The sequence below is a fragment of the Aspergillus puulaauensis genome, chromosome 4 (genome assembly GCF_016861865.1).
Source record: "Aspergillus puulaauensis MK2 DNA, chromosome 4, nearly complete sequence".
Lineage (NCBI taxonomy): Eukaryota > Fungi > Ascomycota > Eurotiomycetes > Eurotiales > Aspergillaceae > Aspergillus > Aspergillus puulaauensis.
This window is the reverse complement of record NC_054860.1, coordinates 3,981,750-3,999,533: the sequence shown is the minus strand read 5'-3', so window position 1 is coordinate 3,999,533 and position 17,784 is coordinate 3,981,750. Positions and strand designations below refer to the sequence as shown.

Genomic DNA, 17,784 nt, shown 5'->3' with positions numbered 1-17,784 from the left:
AAGTGGGTATTGAGGGTGTTCAGATAAGACTGGCGAGGGCGAGGGGGCGTCGATAAGTGCGAGACGAAAGGTGCGAGGGGAGACCTGAGATCAAGTGGAGCGAGGTCTTATCGGGCCTGACAGGAGCTGGAGGAAGGCGCCAAGCTCTACAAGTCGATAAAACAACGAGGAAGACGAGAGAGATTTAGCTGGGAAATAAGAAATTAAGAGCTTGTGCTTTAATTTTGAAAGTGAGGTTGAGCAAGAGCAACGATCTGGAGGGAAAGGTGACGGAGGTGAGTAGGTCGACGGAGAGATGAGATGAGGTTGAAGCATTCGGCGATGTCTTAACTATTTCTCCGTGGGCCCAACCGTCACTGCTGCTTGGATAATACGGCCTCCAGAGCACGATATCGCCCGGAATCTACTGGACCGATTTGGTTCAAAGCAAAATGGGAGTTTCCATGCGAACCCTGACAAATCCAGGTTCTGCGGCATTTTCTAGCAAAGCGTTCCTATCCAAACAGCTCCGGAATATATAACCTAACAACTCCCGCGTATCCCAACCAGCAGCGTCATCCACTCGAGGACGTCTGGTGGGTATAGATTGTGCCTAATTCCTTTCAAGGTTCAACCTTTCCAGTATCCAAAGTAAGACTAGCCTGTCAGGTCATGAATGAGCTTTAGCTTCGACAACAAAACAGACCACCTAGCAGGCCACCTAGCCGACCCAGGACAACGCAGCAGACGACATATCAGAGCTGTTTCTGCTGTTTTCTGCTGTTCTTCGCCGTTATCTACAGCGCTCTGAACCAGGAACGTTTTTGGAGCATTGGGGCTGCGATCCAGCTGACTGATTGGGGCGTCATCCTACCCGACGCAAGGATATCCTGACGCCATCAGAGGCTATTATTGATGGCTGCCGCGGGTATTCAAGGGGAGAGATCAATGATTGTCCGTATCGCCAATACTATTGGTTCTGGAGGTTCATCAGCAGAGACATCATATGGCAGAAAGTCGGCCTGTCACAGCCTCCTAGTACTTGATGAAGATGCTTGCCCGAGGATTCCCGACATGGGCAGAGAACCCCAGATTTACTTGCTTGGTTACTGTAATGACTGCAGAGCCGTAACACGAGTGCTGTCAACTGTGGTACAGTTCTGTTCCAGGCCGCCTTCCGCAGTCTCCCGCTCTCTTATGCTCAGCCCAGAGTCTCTGACTTAACTACAAACGCATAGAATGGCCTTCTCCTGCTGGCTGCCCAATAAGCCCATCTTGACTTCCCAATCAACGGCCTTGCCTGAGCAGCCAGCCACCACCGCATCCGTGGGACAAAGCACCCTCCTGACCTCATTATGATCCCTCTCTTCCCCACATCGCCTCCCCGCAGTCCGTATAAAGGCGACCCATCCCATCCGGATTCTAGACCATAAGTGACTCTGCAAACATCTACTACCAATAACTCTTTCTCAAGTCCAACTCAACACTTCTTAACTCTTAATCTACCAAAATGGGTGGCTGTGGCTGTGGATCCGGCAACACTTGCAACTGCTCTGGTCCTAACTCGTGCACTTGCGGTCAGAACTGCCAATGCAAGGAATGCGGAGTATGTATCACCTTTGCCTTTTTGGACCCGTGGAACTGGTATGCGGGCAGGGCATGTTTCAGACGCTAACCTGCACGACAATGAACAGAAGTAAACCGCTTCCTCAATATGTGCCCGGCAGACGGGGACGACACTTGCGCTGAGTTCTCGCTCAACGTGATTCTGGACATTCTCCTGGATATGTAATTTGTGAAAATCCATAATGAATTGAATTTGTCTATATCCAATTAAACCTTCTGCGATATCTAGTACTGTAATTATCGCGCCGTACTCTGCCCGTCCAGCGCAGCCTGCGACGCCTTCAACGCCCCTGTAATGGTAAACGAAATGCACGGCGAGAGCATATACATGACCTGCAAATGTAAGCACTTTTCAAGTGACTACCGCTGGAGCGACACGTACCGTCAACGTCTTCGCGATCGTCATCTTCTGTCTCTCAGACGCCTTGGCCAACTCAGCGAGCCCTTGAATCACCAACGCCGGCGGCCCAGCTGGCATGAGCATCATGCTGAACCAGAGAACGGGGTCGGATCGCAGTACAGACGTGTTCCTCGCGAGGCCGTAGATGATCGAGATACCGAGTCTGTAGCGATATAATCAGCAACCATCACCATCACAGCAGCAATAAGCCAAGGAGAACACGCACGCAGGCCAAATAACAAGCCGGATCAAAAAGATAGTCAGAATCGCTTTGACGCCAGGGTTACTCGATCTCGTACTCCCAGCACCATCATCACCATTACTGCTGCTCATCTTCTCAAAACTAGCCCCAAGCTCACACCCGACAATGAAAATCTGCAGCGTCGTAAACAGTTTCCCGATATTCTTAATGCTCGACGTCAACCAAGCATTAAATATGCCTCCCTCTTCGTACGTATTGAAGAACGCCCTATGCAGCTGCGGAACTAGCCCCAACACTGCACCAACAAGCGTACAGATGATAGCGACATCAGCCATCGGGGTATCAAACGGCGCGAGCACACTCTGCTTCAGGCGTTTCGGCAAGTTGTATACCGCATCCCTAGCCCGGCGCTTCATTCTTGTAGAGAAGCAGCCCAAGCTAGAGTACTTTTGATTCTGGGCCCGGCCATGCAGGAGCGGCACTTCCTCATCTGCGTGGTTGGTGCCGCTGTCATTGTTCCCATTCCCATTTTCGTTTCCAAATCCATTCTGTCTATCCTCTACATCCCCATCCCTATTCCTATCGTCAGCATCGTCGTCGCCGTCCCCAGCTCCATCCCCACCCTTCAACATCGCCGGCCCAACCGCATACCCAATCGTCTTGGAAATAACACCACAAAGCAAGAAATAGCTCTGCGCGCGCGCAATCGCCTCAGAAACCGAGTCGCCGTCCCGGATAATCATATTCAAACTACCGACACTCTTCAACGACTCCAGCAGGAGCAGCGGGAGAGACGTGGTGTTGTTGAATGCACACGCGGGCGTAACCCACGCCGGGAGTCTGAGGAGTTTTGAGGCTAGTCGCGCGAGAACGATTGAGAGGGTTGTGTAGGCTATTGACCAGACTATCCATACATAATGTTAGTTACTAATATATTACCTCTAGCTGGAGGTAGGGTAGGAAGGAAGGGAAGGGCGCACCCAAAACAGGAACGTAATTCAACGCATTATCCAGCTGCAACTGCTCGCCTAGATGGACGAGAATCAGGGCCGGTAGGAGGACTTTCACACCCAGCCCCGAAACATCGTGGATCGAGCTGCGTTGGATGAGGCCGAATTTGCGAGCCGCGACGCCGTAAGATAGGGTTAGGAGCACGGAGACGCAGGCTTGTAGTGCGCCCAGGAAGGAGACGACGAGGCTACCCTGGGGCATGGTGGATGGTTTATTATTTAATTTTGATTTTTTGCATATGCGGTTTATTGTTTTGGAAACAGGGCACGCGAGCTGGGTTTTAAAAGAGTGAAGCTGCTGGTTGGTGTTGATATTCCATGTCGTCATCATGGCGATGGGGAGGTCTAGATCCACACCGATTTCTTCATATTTCAAGTTGGATCTTGCTGTGACTTCAGCCAAGGGAAGATTTGTTCCTGGTGGTATTTAACTGTCCGTGACAAAACTTGTTATTGTTTGAACTAACTGTATGATGCAGGGTTGGGCTACGTAATCCAGTATCTACATAGAAACATCACCACGCACGCAGCAGCTTTTGTTGACCCAACAGACGTGCACCTGCCATGGCCCCGTATACCGCTGTTGCAGCCGAAGTACATACAGCAAGGACGCCCAGCTGGGCCAGCGTCTCGATGCCGGCCTTGGACCCTTTGCTATTTTTGCGAGTCCCTAGCTTCGTCGTCCGTGTGAACCAAGGGACGTACTTGAAGTCAAAGATAGTTTCACCTCCGAGGCCGTGCTCCTTGTCTGTTATTATCGAGTAATACATCTTTCGTCGGACCTGTACATCTGTCAATGCTAGAAGAGGTAGGGAACAAGAGGAAGACGAACCGCGATCCACGCCTTGTCGAATAGTGGGAACACCCGATTTGAGTATGCTATTACCATGACAAGATAGCAGTAGCCGTATATGAGTGTCTGGTAGTAGAGACTTGTTTTGGGGATATCGAGGCGATCAGAGAGTTTGTTGCCGTTGAGATGTCTGGCCATGGCCTCCATGAACTCCTTCGAGGCAAAGGTGGGCGCAGTATTCTCAAGTCCGATGACAATATTCTTAGCAAGGACTTGTCCGATGGGCTTAGGGTCGACCTCAAATTCCAGGATTGACTCCATAAATGCCTTGGCGGTGGGTTTGTCCGCGAGAAAGTCGGTTGGGGTGCCCATGTAGTATGCAACCAGCCTCCAGAGGGCTAAGTAATCCTCGATTTCGTTCTCTGTGGGGTAGATACCCTGTCGGGGGAGACCCATCCAGACCACGCTGGTTGAGAATGTGTTGATTGTCCCAATGCAATCGAGGTCACTAATCGGGACACCGAATTTCTCGATATCATAATATTCCGGCTTCTCTTTGACGAGGCTGAGAATCCGAGATCGGACAGAGGAATGCAGGAGCCTCACTCTAACCGAGGACTGATGGCCAGCACCACCGGGCTTCATGGAGTCCAAAGAAAGAGACACCTGAAGGATATGCTGAAGAGTCTCCAATAATCTTCGTCGAACTACATCTGCAGAGAACCCTCCGGTCCGGGCCAGAGTTTCAACAATACGATTGGCGCCCCTATTCGAGCTGGTTAGTATGCACGACACCAAACCGGCAGGAGAACACTCACATTCCGCCTAATAGGCTTTGGAAGCTAAGCTACAAGACGTCAGCATGGCTCTTTATTTTTCGGCGATTGTACTTACCACGTTCATTATTGGCATCCCGTAGCGGAAAAACACTTCCTGTCCTCTTTTGATTTGATCCCAGTCGACCCAATCAGGGACCGTGTTGATTTCCGTCCATAGCTCTCCAAGTTTGGGGTCATCCTTTGCATGCTTCTCCAACAGAGCAAGCAAGTCCCGCTTGGGTGCCTTAGTTGGTGGTTCGCCAGCCTTTGGGCGGTACTTCTCCGGAGGCGAGAGCTCATTGAGCTTTGCGACACAATCATCCGCGAGTTTGTCATACGTGAAAGTCATTGGACGCAGCTGTTCTGCTGTCTGATGGAGTTCTGTCCATTTGAACGAGATATCCCAATGCGTGTGGACGTCCGGAGGGGCCATCTTGGTTTGGCTCTTACGGCTGCAGTATAGGGCGAATAGGAAGGATAAAAGCAGTTGAATGCCCGCGGGCAACAGGCTGTATAATATACCATTCTGTTCCGTGCAACAAACCATATGATTAGCTTGTGTCTTCCGCAAGGCTGATCAGTCGCTAACATCCTTTGATGGCGTTTCCCATGTGGAGGTGAGTCCATTCCTGGAGAGGCAAAGAGCCGAGAAGCGGGCTCGAATCCACGGATCGAGGAAGGCCATTTACGGTTAGCAAGGTGTCTGGGAGCATGTGAACCACCATCGTCTGGTGCATAGTAGAGGACTAGGAAGAATGCAAATGCGGGGAACCAGCAACGGTTTTGTTGGATGGACTCATGGCGGGGAAGTTTGGTGGAGGGCCCATGACACTGCAGAACGACTCATGATTCCGTGCTCCAATAGTCGTGTCTGAAAGAGATCGGAGTATACATATAAAACTAAGATACGTAATGGCCAAATCTGCAAATATTAAGCTGCATGTAGATCTTGCCTGTCACTTATTCACTTGATGTAGCCAGTGATGCTGCCCGGCAGCGGAGCATTATCAGTGCAAAACAGTGGAACCGTGTGCGACAAAGTGTTACAGTCTCCTGGAGATTTCGGATGAGCTCCAGCGTATTTATCGACAGCTATGAACCTGAGATGTCTTCTGGATGATCCAATGCCAATGCCAATGTCAGATCGTTAGCATCAGCGGAAACTTACTCAGCGCCTGAGGCTAACTAAGCAACCCCCCCCTAAACAACACACCCCCGTCTCATGCAGATGACCCGTCGAGCACGGCTAATTCTAGAAGCGAATGTTGGGATTGGGCGTGCGTCGACTGAAGTCTCGTCCGTCATTGCTGGATCTGATCGCCAACCGTGGTGGTGGTGTAGTTGAGCAGAGCTCCCCCCGATCGCAGCAGGAGAGTCCGGCATCACCGCCCAGACCGGCCGACCTGCCACCGCTCCCCGTTTCGCCCACTCCGTTGTCCTCCAGCGACAGCACCAGCTCAAGCACCAGCACCAAAAGCACCCCCATCCCGCAGCCCCTCCTTTCGTCCTCGTCCCCCATCCAAACGCCGGCTCCTCACACCATGGCCCCCTCTGGAAAGGGCTCTTCGAGCTCTGAGGATGTTAACGCTGGTGCTGTCTTCTCCATCTCCGGTCCCGTCGTGGTGGCTGAGAACATGATCGGTTGTGCTATGTACGAGCTGGTGAGTGCTCCCGAGCTACCTGTTCGACGAGCTCTGTCTCTCGCAGCAAGTATCCAATGTTGTCGGTCGTCTTACTTACTCGCTACGGTGGGCTTCTAGTGTCAAGTCGGTCATGATAAGCTAGTCGGAGAGGTTATTCGTATCGATGCGGATAAGGCCACCATTCAGGTCTACGAGGAAACAGGTACTGCGACCCCGCCTTAGCTGGAATACTCAATGTTCTAACCTTTCTTCGCTTGCTAGCTGGATTGACGGTCGGTGACCCCGTCTGGCGAACTGGCAAGCCTCTTTCTGTCGAGCTCGGCCCCGGTTTGATGGAAACGATCTACGACGGTATTCAGCGACCCCTGCGAGCTATCTCCGACGAATCAGGCAGCATCTACATTCCCCGTGGTATCAAGGTCAACGCGCTGGATCGCAAGAAGAAATGGGATTTCACGCCCGGAAAGTACAAGGTCGGCGACCACATTACAGGTGGTGATATCTGGGGTACAGTTCTCGAGAACAGTTTGTTGAACGACCACAAAATCCTACTCCCTCCCCGTGCCAAGGGTACCATCACTCGGATAGCGGAAGCCGGTAGCTACACTGTTGAGGAACAATTACTGGAGATTGAGTTCAATGGCGTCAAGTCGACACACGGTATGATGCACACCTGGCCCGTCCGTGTGCCCCGACCGGTCAACGAGAAGAAGTCCGCCGATGAGCCGTTCGTTGTCGGCCAGCGTGTGCTGGACTCTCTCTTCCCCAGTGTGTTGGGTGGTACCGTCTGCATTCCTGGCGCTTTCGGATGTGGTAAGACTGTCATCTCACAAAGTGTGTCCAAATTCTCCAACAGTGATGTCATTGTCTATGTCGGTTGTGGTGAGCGTGGGAACGAGATGGCTGAAGTGTTGATGGATTTCCCCGAGGTATGTTTGCGAAACCGTTGTGGAGTGTTTCCCAAGGCTAACGTGCCCTTCCCCTGTAGCTCAGCATTACGATCGATGGCCGCAAAGAGCCTATCATGAAACGTACCTGCTTGATCGCTAACACCTCCAACATGCCTGTCGCTGCTCGTGAAGCTTCCATTTACACTGGTATAACCATTGCGGAATACTTCCGTGACCAGGGAAAGAACGTTGCTATGATGGCAGACTCCAGTTCCCGATGGGCTGAGGCTCTTCGTGAACTTTCCGGTCGTCTTGGAGAGATGCCAGCTGACCAAGGTTTCCCCGCCTATCTCGGTGCCAAGCTTGCTTCGTTCTACGAACGTGCCGGTAAGACGATCGCTCTCGGAAGCCCCGAGCGAGATGGCAGTGTCAGCATTGTCGCCGCCGTTAGTCCTCCCGGTGGAGATTTCTCAGACCCTGTCACTACTAGTACGATGAGTATTGTCCAAGTGTTCTGGGGTTTGGACAAGAAACTGGCGCAGCGCAAGCACTTTCCTTCGATCAACACAGGTATCTCTTACAGCAAGTACACGACGGTCCTGGACACCTACTATGAAAAGCACCACCCCGAGTTCCCTCGCCTGCGTAGACAGGTCCAAGAGCTTCTGACAAAGTCTGAGGATCTTGACCAAGTCGTGCAGCTGGTCGGAAAGGCTGCGCTTGGTGACTCCGACAAAATCACATTGGATGTCGCCGCGATGGTGAAGGATGACTTCCTGCAACAAAACGGATACAGTGACTACGACCAGTTCTGCCCTCTCTGGAAGACAGAATACATGATGAAGGCATTCATGGGCTACCACGACGAAGCACAGAAGGCGATCGCCCAAGGCCAGAATTGGCCCAAGGTCCGCGATGCGACTACCGACATCCAAACCTCCCTGCGGCAAATGAAGTTCGAGATTCCAGAGGACGAGGCGGACGTGTCTTCCAAGGTAAGGACTCTTCTGGTTTTTGATTTGTGAACCCATGCTAACTTTCAACAGTACGAGAAGGTTCTGCAAACCATGTCGGAGCGGTTTGCTTCTGTGTCGGATGAGTAGATCAATGAAACGTACACGCCTTTTTTGTTTTTCGTCCATATGATTTGAGAGCTTGTAGCATATAGCAGCTTTCTGTAGCTATTTTGTTTTTGTGAATACTACACTAGAATTCTCCGAGTACTGACTACTTAGTAGAGCTGCCTAATTGCGTATATGTGTAGATATTACTAGTGAACAGTGAAGACCCGCCTAGGTGCCAGAATTGTTTCGGGTGGCACAAGTTACATGCACAACCGGAGTGGCAAATGACACGCACCCGCCTCTGCCCAAAGCCGGACTTGGCTTTGTTGCTGCCTCTTGGGAATCTCGACCGCCGACTGGAAACTTGGCCGCTTGCCATCCCGCTTCTCTTTACTTTCCACCACAATCACCCACCTTTGCTTCCTCTATATATCCCAATAATTTCTTCTTTTTCTCTGTGCTTATTTACTCCGAAGCGAACGTTGTTGTACCCTATTGTTGCCAGCCATGGCAAGCCCAACGACTGGCTACTCGTGCGTGACCCTCGCCCCTCGTGCTTGAACCCTGAACTTGGCTGACCGATTGCGCTGCGACAACAGGATAAACGTCAATGACCCCAGCTTGATTTCGCTGGTCAACAAACTCCAGGATGTTTTCTCGACCGTAGGGGTAAGTGCTACCAATCCTCCAGCTCGATCTCCTTTCCAGCGCCCCTCACCTCCTGTCACCGCTTGTTGACTCGCCGCCAGGTCCAAAACCCCATCGATTTGCCCCAAATCGCAGTTGTCGGTTCGCAGTCGAGTGGAAAGAGTTCCGTCTTAGAGAACATCGTCGGCCGGGATTTGTAAGTGGTTTCCCTTCCCTCTTCGCAACATCGGATGCTGGGGCCGCGCGTCGCTAACATGGTCGTTTCCCTCCCCCTTACCTAGCCTCCCTCGTGGTTCTGGAATTGTTACTCGACGTCCCCTCATTCTGCAACTCATCAACAAACCCCCGCAAGCGAACGGCGTGAAGGAGGAGAAGCTCGAGACGACGGATAAGGAGGCGAACGTCGACGAGTATGGCGAGTTCCTGCACATTCCAGGCCAGAAGTTCCACGACTTCAACAAGATCCGTGAGGAGATTGTCCGTGAAACCGAGACCAAGGTCGGTCGCAATGCCGGAATCTCTGCCGCGCCCATCAACCTGCGAATCTACTCCCCCAACGTCCTCACCCTGACACTTGTGGATCTGCCCGGTTTGACCAAGGTGCCCGTCGGTGACCAGCCAAAGGACATTGAGAAGCAAATCCGCGACATGGTTTTGAAGTACATCAGCAAGCCCAACGCCATCATCCTAGCTGTGACGGCCGCGAACCAGGATCTTGCCAACTCCGACGGGTTGAAGCTCGCACGTGAGGTGGATCCGGAGGGTCAGCGCACAATCGGTGTGCTGTCCAAGGTCGATCTCATGGACGAGGGCACAGATGTGGTGGATATTCTTGCTGGCAGGATTATCCCTCTGCGCCTGGGTTACGTTCCTGTGGTTAACCGTGGACAGCGCGATATTGAGAACAAGCGACCTATCGCATATGCGCTAGAGAGCGAGAAGAACTTCTTCGAAAACCACAAGGCGTACCGGAACAAGGCTTCGTACTGCGGAACCCCATACCTGGCCAGAAAGCTGAACTTGGTGAGTTTTGCCGGTTGACAGGTGTCAAGCGCTTGTGCTAACTCTAGTAGATCCTTATGATGCACATCAAGCAAACGCTCCCGGATATTAAGTCCAGGATTTCCTCGTCCCTGCAGAAGTACTCGTCTGAATTGTCACAGCTTGGCGACTCCATGCTCGGCAATAGCGCCAACATCATTCTTAATATCATTACAGAATTCAGCAACGAGTACCGGACAGTCCTGGAGGGTAACAACCAGGAGCTTTCCAGCATCGAACTTTCAGGTGGTGCCCGTATCAGTTTTGTGTTCCATGAGCTCTACGCCAACGGTGTGAAGGCAGTAGACCCTTTCGACCAAGTGAAGGACATTGATATTCGGACCATCCTGTTCAACTCGTCTGGCTCATCGCCTGCACTCTTCATCGGTACTACAGCTTTCGAACTCATTGTGAAGCAACAGATTTCGCGCCTCGAAGACCCGAGTCTGAAGTGTATCTCCTTGGTTTACGACGAGCTTGTCCGTATTCTCGGACAGCTTCTGAACAAGCAACTGTTCCGGCGTTACCCGATGTTGAAGGAAAAATTCCATGCAGTTGTGATTGCGTTCTTCAAGAAGGCCATGGAGCCGACGAATAAGCTCGTCCGCGATCTCATTGCCATGGAGTCGACTTACATCAACACTGCTCACCCCGACTTCCTCAACGGACACCGGGTAAGTTACGGAATCCCACTGACTTTAAGAAATCAACTAACAGCTACAGGCAATGGCCATTGTAAACGATCGCCATGCTGCTAGTAAGCCGACTCAAGTGGACCCGAAGACAGGCAAGCCTCTGCCTCCCCGCGCAAACAGCCCCTCCGTTGAACCCACTCCTGCCGGTGCGGACACCAGTAGCACTGGATTCTTTGGCAGCTTCTGGGCGTCGAAGAACAAGAAGAAGATGGCGGCTATGGAGGCTCCCCCGCCAAACCTCAAGGCCTCTGCTGCCTTGTCTGAGCGTGAAAGCACCGAGGTGGAAGTTATTAGTAAGTTTTGTTATCTACGACCTATACAGGAGCAATTGCGACTAACATGTGATGCAGAGCTCCTCATTACCTCCTACTACAACATCGTTAAGCGTACGATGATTGATATGGTCCCGAAAGCTGTCATGTACACTCTCGTGCAGTATGTATAGTCCTGTCCATTTGACGCTACAACCCGCTGACCGCGCCCCTAGATTCTCCAAGGAAGGAATGCAGCGAGAGCTGCTTGAGAACATGTACCGTAACTCCGAACTAGACGACCTGCTGAAGGAGAGCGATTACACCATCCGGCGGCGGAAGGAGTGCCAGCAAATGGTGGAGAGCCTCGGCCGCGCGAGTGAGATTGTCAGCCAGGTGCAGTGATTGCAGTAGAACGCGACTTGTGATTCCCACTTCGTTCGTCTTTCATTTCCTTCTACGTCTTGGTTTTGGTGGGGAAGATTCGACGCTTTCTTTTGTTCAAGGGACCCATGCCTTATGTTTATAGTTTTCCTGATATGAGCAAAGGGTTGCTACGGCTGCATTTCTTTCTGATGTCGGGTCTGGATCTTTCTCACGAATTTGTATCGCCTAATGATGATGCTTGCGCTAGAATAAGACCGTGGATTTGTGCGTGTACTAGTACGGTATGAAGTAGCCTTGCAGTATAAAAGTCTTACCAATAGTCTAAAATATTGTTGTCTTGCGTGCACATATGTGGCATTAGCCTAGTCCCCAAGGACGGTAGCAAAGCAGTCAGGCCTCGAGGCGTTCCCCCGGCAGAATCCAATCATCTGACCGCCTCAGCTGCCTGGATCACATGATCGAGGTCTCATCACATGGCCCCACCTGCTAAACAAGCACAAAAGAAGTTAGCGTGAAGTTGTCCCTTTTTGCGCAAATAAGCGTTTGTTAGTGCCGGGAAGACATGCAGGAGGACCCAATGGCCGTGCACTTTTGCATAATACAATTGTCTGATTTCATATTATCAAGAGGATGGGTGAGGGAGGCTTTTATCCAGAATTTAAATATGCGCAGGTTGTCTGTAGCAGCACAATGATTAGAGGATGTCTGGTCAACAGCTGCAGTATACCTGCGCATGTTTATTAGTGGTATTGTTTCTTCTTCACTCTCAGTGTTGAATGTTGTTTTGTTATACTATCTTCTCTCCAGAAAAACACAGCAGAGAAATCTTCATTTACACCTCTTCAGTCTCTCTCTACTTTCTATCTAGATTCAAGCATCTAGCCCACCTTAGTCGGCACCTTAACGTCTCTCTCCAAACACAAACCTGACTCTGAAGCCCCGTCCTACCATCAACCATGTCCCTCAACGCAACATCCTATCCCATCAGCATCGACGAGATGCATGTACCCACTGCGGCGGCTTTAGCCAAACGGCGTGCCGCCCGTCGCGAAATAGCCAGAAAGGCCGAAATTAGGCATCGTCTCGGTCTCGCCGGCAAGGTCGTTTCTTACACCGATATGAGTCCTGATGAGGACTTCACCATGGACATGCTCTTTCAGTTTGACTACGCGGCCGACTCTGAGTCTCCTGTGTCCAGGTCTAAAGGTGGGAAGAGTCGGAAGAAGAACAGGAAGAACAGGAACAAGAACAAGAACAAGAAGAAAGCTGCGGAGGTAACCCATGTTGAAGATGAAGAACGGGATGGATTTGTTATTGTCAACAGCTCTGGTTACGCTGGAACTGAGAACCCCGGCCATACTCCTGCTGGCAGGAATACTGTGACCAGGGCTTGTGTTCCTGTAAGTACAACTTCCAAATGACCATCTCCCCCTTATCCTGTCTTTGTCAGGTCAGCGCCTCATGAGACTCCGGGCATTTTAAGGCTAACCAACAAATTCCCCCACCAGGACAATCAGTTCTCAGCCGTTAAACACATACGACTGCATTCGGACCGCGCCAATAGAAGTCCATGGGATGCATTAAGGGTGGTACGGGGGGTGCTTGGGTTCGGCTGGGACTAGACTGGACACTCTGGGATGGCATATCTGGCTTGGTAGCGGTTTCGCATTTGGAGTGGTCGATTGCGACTGAGACTCTTGTTTACACTTTTGCTTCTTTACTTGACTGTCGTTTCGTTTCTGGTTCATTTGGGATGAGGAGTTTTATGGGACGGGGCGTGGGCGGATTGGAACCTTAATGATTTATGATGCAATGTGTCTACAATTTTATAACTCATGAATGATGACCCGGCATACTTTGTAGTCTAATTTTATCCGCCATGCAGTATTGCAGGTAACTATGTAACATTGGATCTATTACTCCTCAAAAGCAACTCGGTAAGTCTGGCAGGGGACATGGTCAAGGATAGTCCCATGGAACAGTTTAGTGCCTAGTAAGCAGTAACTTATAGCCACCAGGGTTAGTATATGTTTATAAGCAGATCTATATATACTATCTATTCTATTGGTCTCAAACATCAAAGTTTAGGCTTCCTAGAAACACCAATATGTTTCTCCCACTGCCCATCAACCTTAACCCGCTCTGGATGCGGAATCCTCCCCCAAGCCTCATGAAACCCCTTCACCTTCGACTCCCACTCTAACACTCTAGAATGAATGAAGTCCGCACTGGCATCTGCACTCTCCCTCACAAGCTCCATCGGAACCAGATGGCCGCACGGGAGGACAACCTCCTCCACAGAGCCCTTCGCCACACCACCACTCCCACCAACGCCGCTGCCGGTTGTCTCCACTTTCGCTCTTCGCGCAGCCGGCGAGGAGAGGTCAGACTTGTCGCCGAAGAGATACAGCACGTCGGGTTTAATCTCCGGCAACCTGCGCAGCAACTGCGCCGGCTCAGGGCGATAAAAGGGTGTAGAAGGGTCAATATCATCAGGATGCATTTCATGTTCCGGGAATCCACGCGGAAGACCAGACCTGGCATCAACATACGAGGGGCGCATGTAAAAATACAGCTCCTGGGCCTTTGTTGTCGTTAACGTCACAGCCTCCGGTCCCGGTTCGCCGTCTGTACTAGGGTAAAGCGGTGTCGGGAGATTGCGAAGCCCATACTGCGTCCATTTCTCAAATACCCTAGGATCCCAGGCTTGGTAGAATGGGCTTGATTTGAATTTCTGGATGGCTTGTTCGCGGGATGGCCAGATCTCGCGGCGGTATGTGGATGCTTGGGCGAATTTGAGACCTGGGTTCTCGCGCTGGATTACCGGGTCTAGCAGGACGAGGGCGCTGAATAGCGATGGGTGCATTAGGGAGAGGTGGGCTAGTTGCATCCCGCCCATGCTATGCCCGATGCCGACTACAGGCTGGGGGATTTGGTCTTGGAATTGGTTTATCAGGGAAAGCAGGTCGCGGGAATGGTCGTGCCAGTCGGCTGGGAGGTGTTAGATGGTCGGCTGCTTGATGGGAATAAGAATAGAACATACGGTCGTTCCCAAGAATTGATTCATTGAGGATGCCGCTTTGGCCTTGCTGGGCGACGTCTGCGATCCAGATGGATCGGATTCGGCGGTTGTGACTTGATAGTCGTTCGTATATGTCGTCCCACAAGGGTTCATACAGCTCCTGCTATTCGTTAGAACGAGAAGCAACAGGCTTAACTAGGTGAAGGTACCTTTGGGAATCCATTTGCATGGGCTCCAATGAGCGTGACATCGCCATCTCCGGGAGTTGGATTGTCAATGGGGATATACTGCTTCACAGCGAGTCTCAGCTGGTTCTCATGGCCCGGCTTGACAGCACCCAGACGCTCTCGGACACTCTGACAGCGGACTGTATGCTCGACAACACGGAAGTGCGACATGGATCTCCTGAATAACCGCGCAGTCAACATGGTCCGTTGATGTGGAGGGAGTGTCTACTCGGACCGAGCTCCGCAGTGTTCTCCGCAGTGTTTTGTTCCCCGCCGTTAACCGAGAGCGCATTCAATTCCCGCCCCTGACGACTTCTTGGCTCTCTCTCTATTCATCGCTCAACTCATCTCAGCATGCCGCCAACCCATCGCGTCGCGGTTGTCCAGTGGTCCATCAAGGTCCGCCCCCGACCCTGCAATCTTGGCATCGACTAACCTCTGTTATAGAACCTCGCTGTGGAACAAAACCACGCCACAGCATGCGACTACATCCGCTCTGCCGCCGCACAGGGCGCGGGGTTGGTCGTGCTGCCTGAGTATGTACCCCGCCCCCAATTGGAGCGCAACAAGTAGAAATGGAACATACCTTGACTGGCTGCCAGGTACCATCTATTCGGCTGGGCACCGGAAGACCCCCTCTTCGCCGTCCAAGCTTCTCAAACGGCCCAGTACCTCAAAGCCTACCAAGCTCTCGCCAAGGAGCTCAACATCTGCCTCGTCCCGGGGACAATCGTTGAGAAGCACCCGCACCCAGACGGAGATGCGGACCCAGATAGCTACGTCCTGTACAACACGGCCTACTTCATCTCCAACACCGGCGAGATCCTCGGCCAGTACCGCAAGAAGAACATCTGGCATCCCGAGCGGGCCTACCTAACTTCATCCACGTCGGAAGCGCATCAAGTCTTCGACACCCCGATTGGGAAGGTCGGGCTGCTCATCTGCTGGGACATGGCGTTTCCCGAGGCCTTTCGCGAGTTGATTGCCGCTGGGGCGGAGACGGTTATTATTCCTACTTATTGTATGTACTCCTGGAAATCAGGGTTCGTCATAGTTCTAGCCCGGTAAGATTATGTATGGCTAATGGGCTTGATAGGGGGCCGCTATGACGCTTCGCCAACGGCCTTGAAGCATAATCCCAACTCGGAAGAGCTCTTCCTCGACTCTACACTAACAGCTCGCTGCTTCGAGAACACATGCGCTGTCATCTTTGCAAACTATGCGGGCGTCGAGCAGTCTCTGGGTATGTCGCGGGTTGTTCTCCCCATCGTTGGACCGGTAGGGAAGATGGGGAACGAGGAGGGTGTTCTGGTCGTTGATATGGATATGGACCTGGTGAAGATTGCGGAGGATAACTACAAGGTCAGAATGGACCTAGGGAGAGAAGAGTGGTATTACTCCTACCGGCATTCTAAAAAGGACTGAAAAGTTGTGTGGTATTCTAGGACTACATAAGGACACCAAACTAAAAGTACATGATAAAAGTATCCAAATATATTTACTAAAATAACGCGACTCAACGAGACCTCATCCCCCATCTCGTAGAGCCACTATACCCATTATAGCGTCCCATGGGATCACTAAATACACCTTGCGCGCCCATAGGAGAGGGTCCGCAAAAAGGAACCTGAACCACGCTTGCACTATGATACCGCCGTTTATGATTCTGCAGGCCATCCTTCCTATTAAACACCCTCTTCCCCTGACACTCAGGCTCTGGACAGACATGGGATTTAGGAGAGGTATGCAGGGTGCGCACATGGCGCCGCAGGTCATATCTGCGCTTGAAGCTGCCCTTGTAGGCGCAGCCCTCGTACATGCATTTCAGAGTCAGGGTCGGTGCACTAAGATAACTTACACAGTTAGTTTCTTCAGATCAATCAAGGTATTAAACATTAAATATAAACTAAACTCGCTGGATCGGTTCCGACTTACCTAGTCTTTGGGTTATGCGTTATGTCCCTGGCCCGGGCCTTGTATGGACTCGTCCTTTTAGGAGTGTATTCGACAGTGGGTGGCGTGTGAGGCTCACTTTCTACCTCACTCATGTGGACAGTTGGTGTGTGAGGACTCGGAGATGACCTGCTACTGTATGTTGGCAATGTGAGGTCATCTGCCACACAGCTGGGCGATGCTTCGTCGCTACTTAGGAGGGTGCTTGGTGTAGCGGCATCGGGGACGGAATCGTATAGCAGGCTTGATGTCAAATATGGAGAGAGGAAAAGATTGGACTCAAATGACTCCATATCGAAGGGTATAGAGATAGCGGCTTCGGGGTCTGCTATTAAATCAAAGGGGAATTCGCCAGATGAAGGGGCTTGTTTGGGCTTGTCCATGGCGAATGTATAGTCTGGGGAGGACGACTGTGTACATTCGTTGTAGGTAGGTAACGACGACATAGTGTAGGAAACCAGTCTTTAATCAGAGAGTAAACACGATCGTAAGAGCTAGCGGGGTTAGAAGTGTGGCTTGTCTGTTTTGAGCGAAGGGCGTGGCGAGTTTATTATATCTTTAGCCTGGAGATGGGTATTAGTGGGTGCACCATGACAGTGAAGAAGTTGTGAATAATACTTCAAGTGAAGTGCAGGGATTCTGCTCTGTATTATAGGAGGCTTCACAGGCAGAGAGTATAAATATGTATAGTAGTCACTGCTTCCATCACCCATCTATGAAGACACGTTAATCAACACAGACAAGCTTGAGCCCTAATTTCTGCACGATGTTGCTCTCCCTTCTATCTGCTTTCCTGGCTGCTGAATGCCATTCGTTTCTCGTTTCGTTTTCCATCGGATCTCTCAACCGGTTTCAAATGGCCATCCGATTCCTGTTGCTGGTGCTGTACTTTCCCTCCACTTTCATGCACCCTCCTTCTCTGTGGAAGCTATTGCTCGGGCTGTGAGGGACCAACAGGATGTTCAGAATGGAGTTCATGTATGTAGCTTATTAGTGTATACTGACGATTTGGTCCTCTGTAATGTCATTCCTGTTCCTTTCGCTGTTTGTATAATCGCATCTTGACCAAGCTAACAGGTAGTTACAGTAGCTGAACCTACCCGGTTAGTTTATAGTATTCGTAGCATACAAAACG

At 51.3% G+C, this 17,784-nt stretch overlaps 9 protein-coding genes across 9 annotated transcripts; 5 read left to right on the top strand and 4 right to left on the bottom strand.

Moving 5' to 3' along the window:
• Positions 1–894: 894 nt before the first annotated feature.
• On the top strand, positions 895–1,203 carry APUU_41556A (uncharacterized protein; the record flags this gene model as incomplete). The annotated part of the gene is made up of 1 exon (XM_041704752.1): positions 895–1,203. One exon carries the CDS (start codon positions 895–897, stop codon positions 1,201–1,203), a length of 309 nt encoding a protein of 102 aa, XP_041557306.1.
• A 639-nt stretch (positions 1,204–1,842) lies between these two features.
• APUU_41555S (Auxin Efflux Carrier superfamily) lies at positions 1,843–3,419 on the bottom strand (the record flags this gene model as incomplete). The annotated part of the gene is made up of 4 exons (XM_041704750.1): positions 1,843–1,938; positions 1,988–2,168; positions 2,232–3,111; positions 3,188–3,419. The coding sequence occupies 4 exons, from the start codon at positions 3,417–3,419 to the stop codon at positions 1,843–1,845; spliced, it is 1,389 nt and encodes a 462-aa protein (XP_041557305.1).
• Positions 3,420–3,732: 313 nt separating this feature from the next.
• On the bottom strand, positions 3,733–5,375 carry APUU_41554S (oxygenase MpaB family protein; the record flags this gene model as incomplete). Its single annotated transcript, XM_041704749.1, has 4 exons — positions 3,733–3,999; positions 4,050–4,776; positions 4,829–4,857; positions 4,905–5,375. The coding sequence occupies 4 exons, from the start codon at positions 5,373–5,375 to the stop codon at positions 3,733–3,735; spliced, it is 1,494 nt and encodes a 497-aa protein (XP_041557304.1).
• Positions 5,376–6,090: 715 nt separating this feature from the next.
• Positions 6,091–8,464, top strand: VMA1 (H(+)-transporting V1 sector ATPase subunit A; the record flags this gene model as incomplete). Its single annotated transcript, XM_041704748.1, has 5 exons — positions 6,091–6,489; positions 6,589–6,673; positions 6,733–7,400; positions 7,460–8,356; positions 8,408–8,464. The coding sequence occupies 5 exons, from the start codon at positions 6,091–6,093 to the stop codon at positions 8,462–8,464; spliced, it is 2,106 nt and encodes a 701-aa protein (XP_041557303.1).
• A 468-nt stretch (positions 8,465–8,932) lies between these two features.
• Positions 8,933–11,465, top strand: VPS1 (dynamin-like GTPase vpsA; the record flags this gene model as incomplete). Its single annotated transcript, XM_041704747.1, has 8 exons — positions 8,933–8,958; positions 9,025–9,094; positions 9,175–9,269; positions 9,355–10,096; positions 10,147–10,788; positions 10,838–11,102; positions 11,160–11,244; positions 11,297–11,465. 8 exons carry the CDS (start codon positions 8,933–8,935, stop codon positions 11,463–11,465), a joined length of 2,094 nt encoding a protein of 697 aa, XP_041557302.1.
• Positions 11,466–12,403: 938 nt separating this feature from the next.
• APUU_41551A (uncharacterized protein) lies at positions 12,404–13,069 on the top strand (the record flags this gene model as incomplete). Its single annotated transcript, XM_041704746.1, has 2 exons — positions 12,404–12,847; positions 12,956–13,069. The coding sequence occupies 2 exons, from the start codon at positions 12,404–12,406 to the stop codon at positions 13,067–13,069; spliced, it is 558 nt and encodes a 185-aa protein (XP_041557301.1).
• A 455-nt stretch (positions 13,070–13,524) lies between these two features.
• Positions 13,525–14,897, bottom strand: APUU_41550S (alpha/beta hydrolase; the record flags this gene model as incomplete). The annotated part of the gene is made up of 3 exons (XM_041704745.1): positions 13,525–14,438; positions 14,491–14,629; positions 14,679–14,897. 3 exons carry the CDS (start codon positions 14,895–14,897, stop codon positions 13,525–13,527), a joined length of 1,272 nt encoding a protein of 423 aa, XP_041557300.1.
• Positions 14,898–15,050: 153 nt separating this feature from the next.
• APUU_41549A (carbon-nitrogen hydrolase family protein) lies at positions 15,051–16,121 on the top strand (the record flags this gene model as incomplete). Its single annotated transcript, XM_041704744.1, has 4 exons — positions 15,051–15,095; positions 15,144–15,232; positions 15,299–15,717; positions 15,793–16,121. 4 exons carry the CDS (start codon positions 15,051–15,053, stop codon positions 16,119–16,121), a joined length of 882 nt encoding a protein of 293 aa, XP_041557299.1.
• Positions 16,122–16,212: 91 nt separating this feature from the next.
• On the bottom strand, positions 16,213–17,032 carry APUU_41548S (uncharacterized protein; the record flags this gene model as incomplete). Its single annotated transcript, XM_041704743.1, has 2 exons — positions 16,213–16,540; positions 16,632–17,032. The coding sequence occupies 2 exons, from the start codon at positions 17,030–17,032 to the stop codon at positions 16,213–16,215; spliced, it is 729 nt and encodes a 242-aa protein (XP_041557298.1).
• Positions 17,033–17,784: the final 752 nt, after the last annotated feature.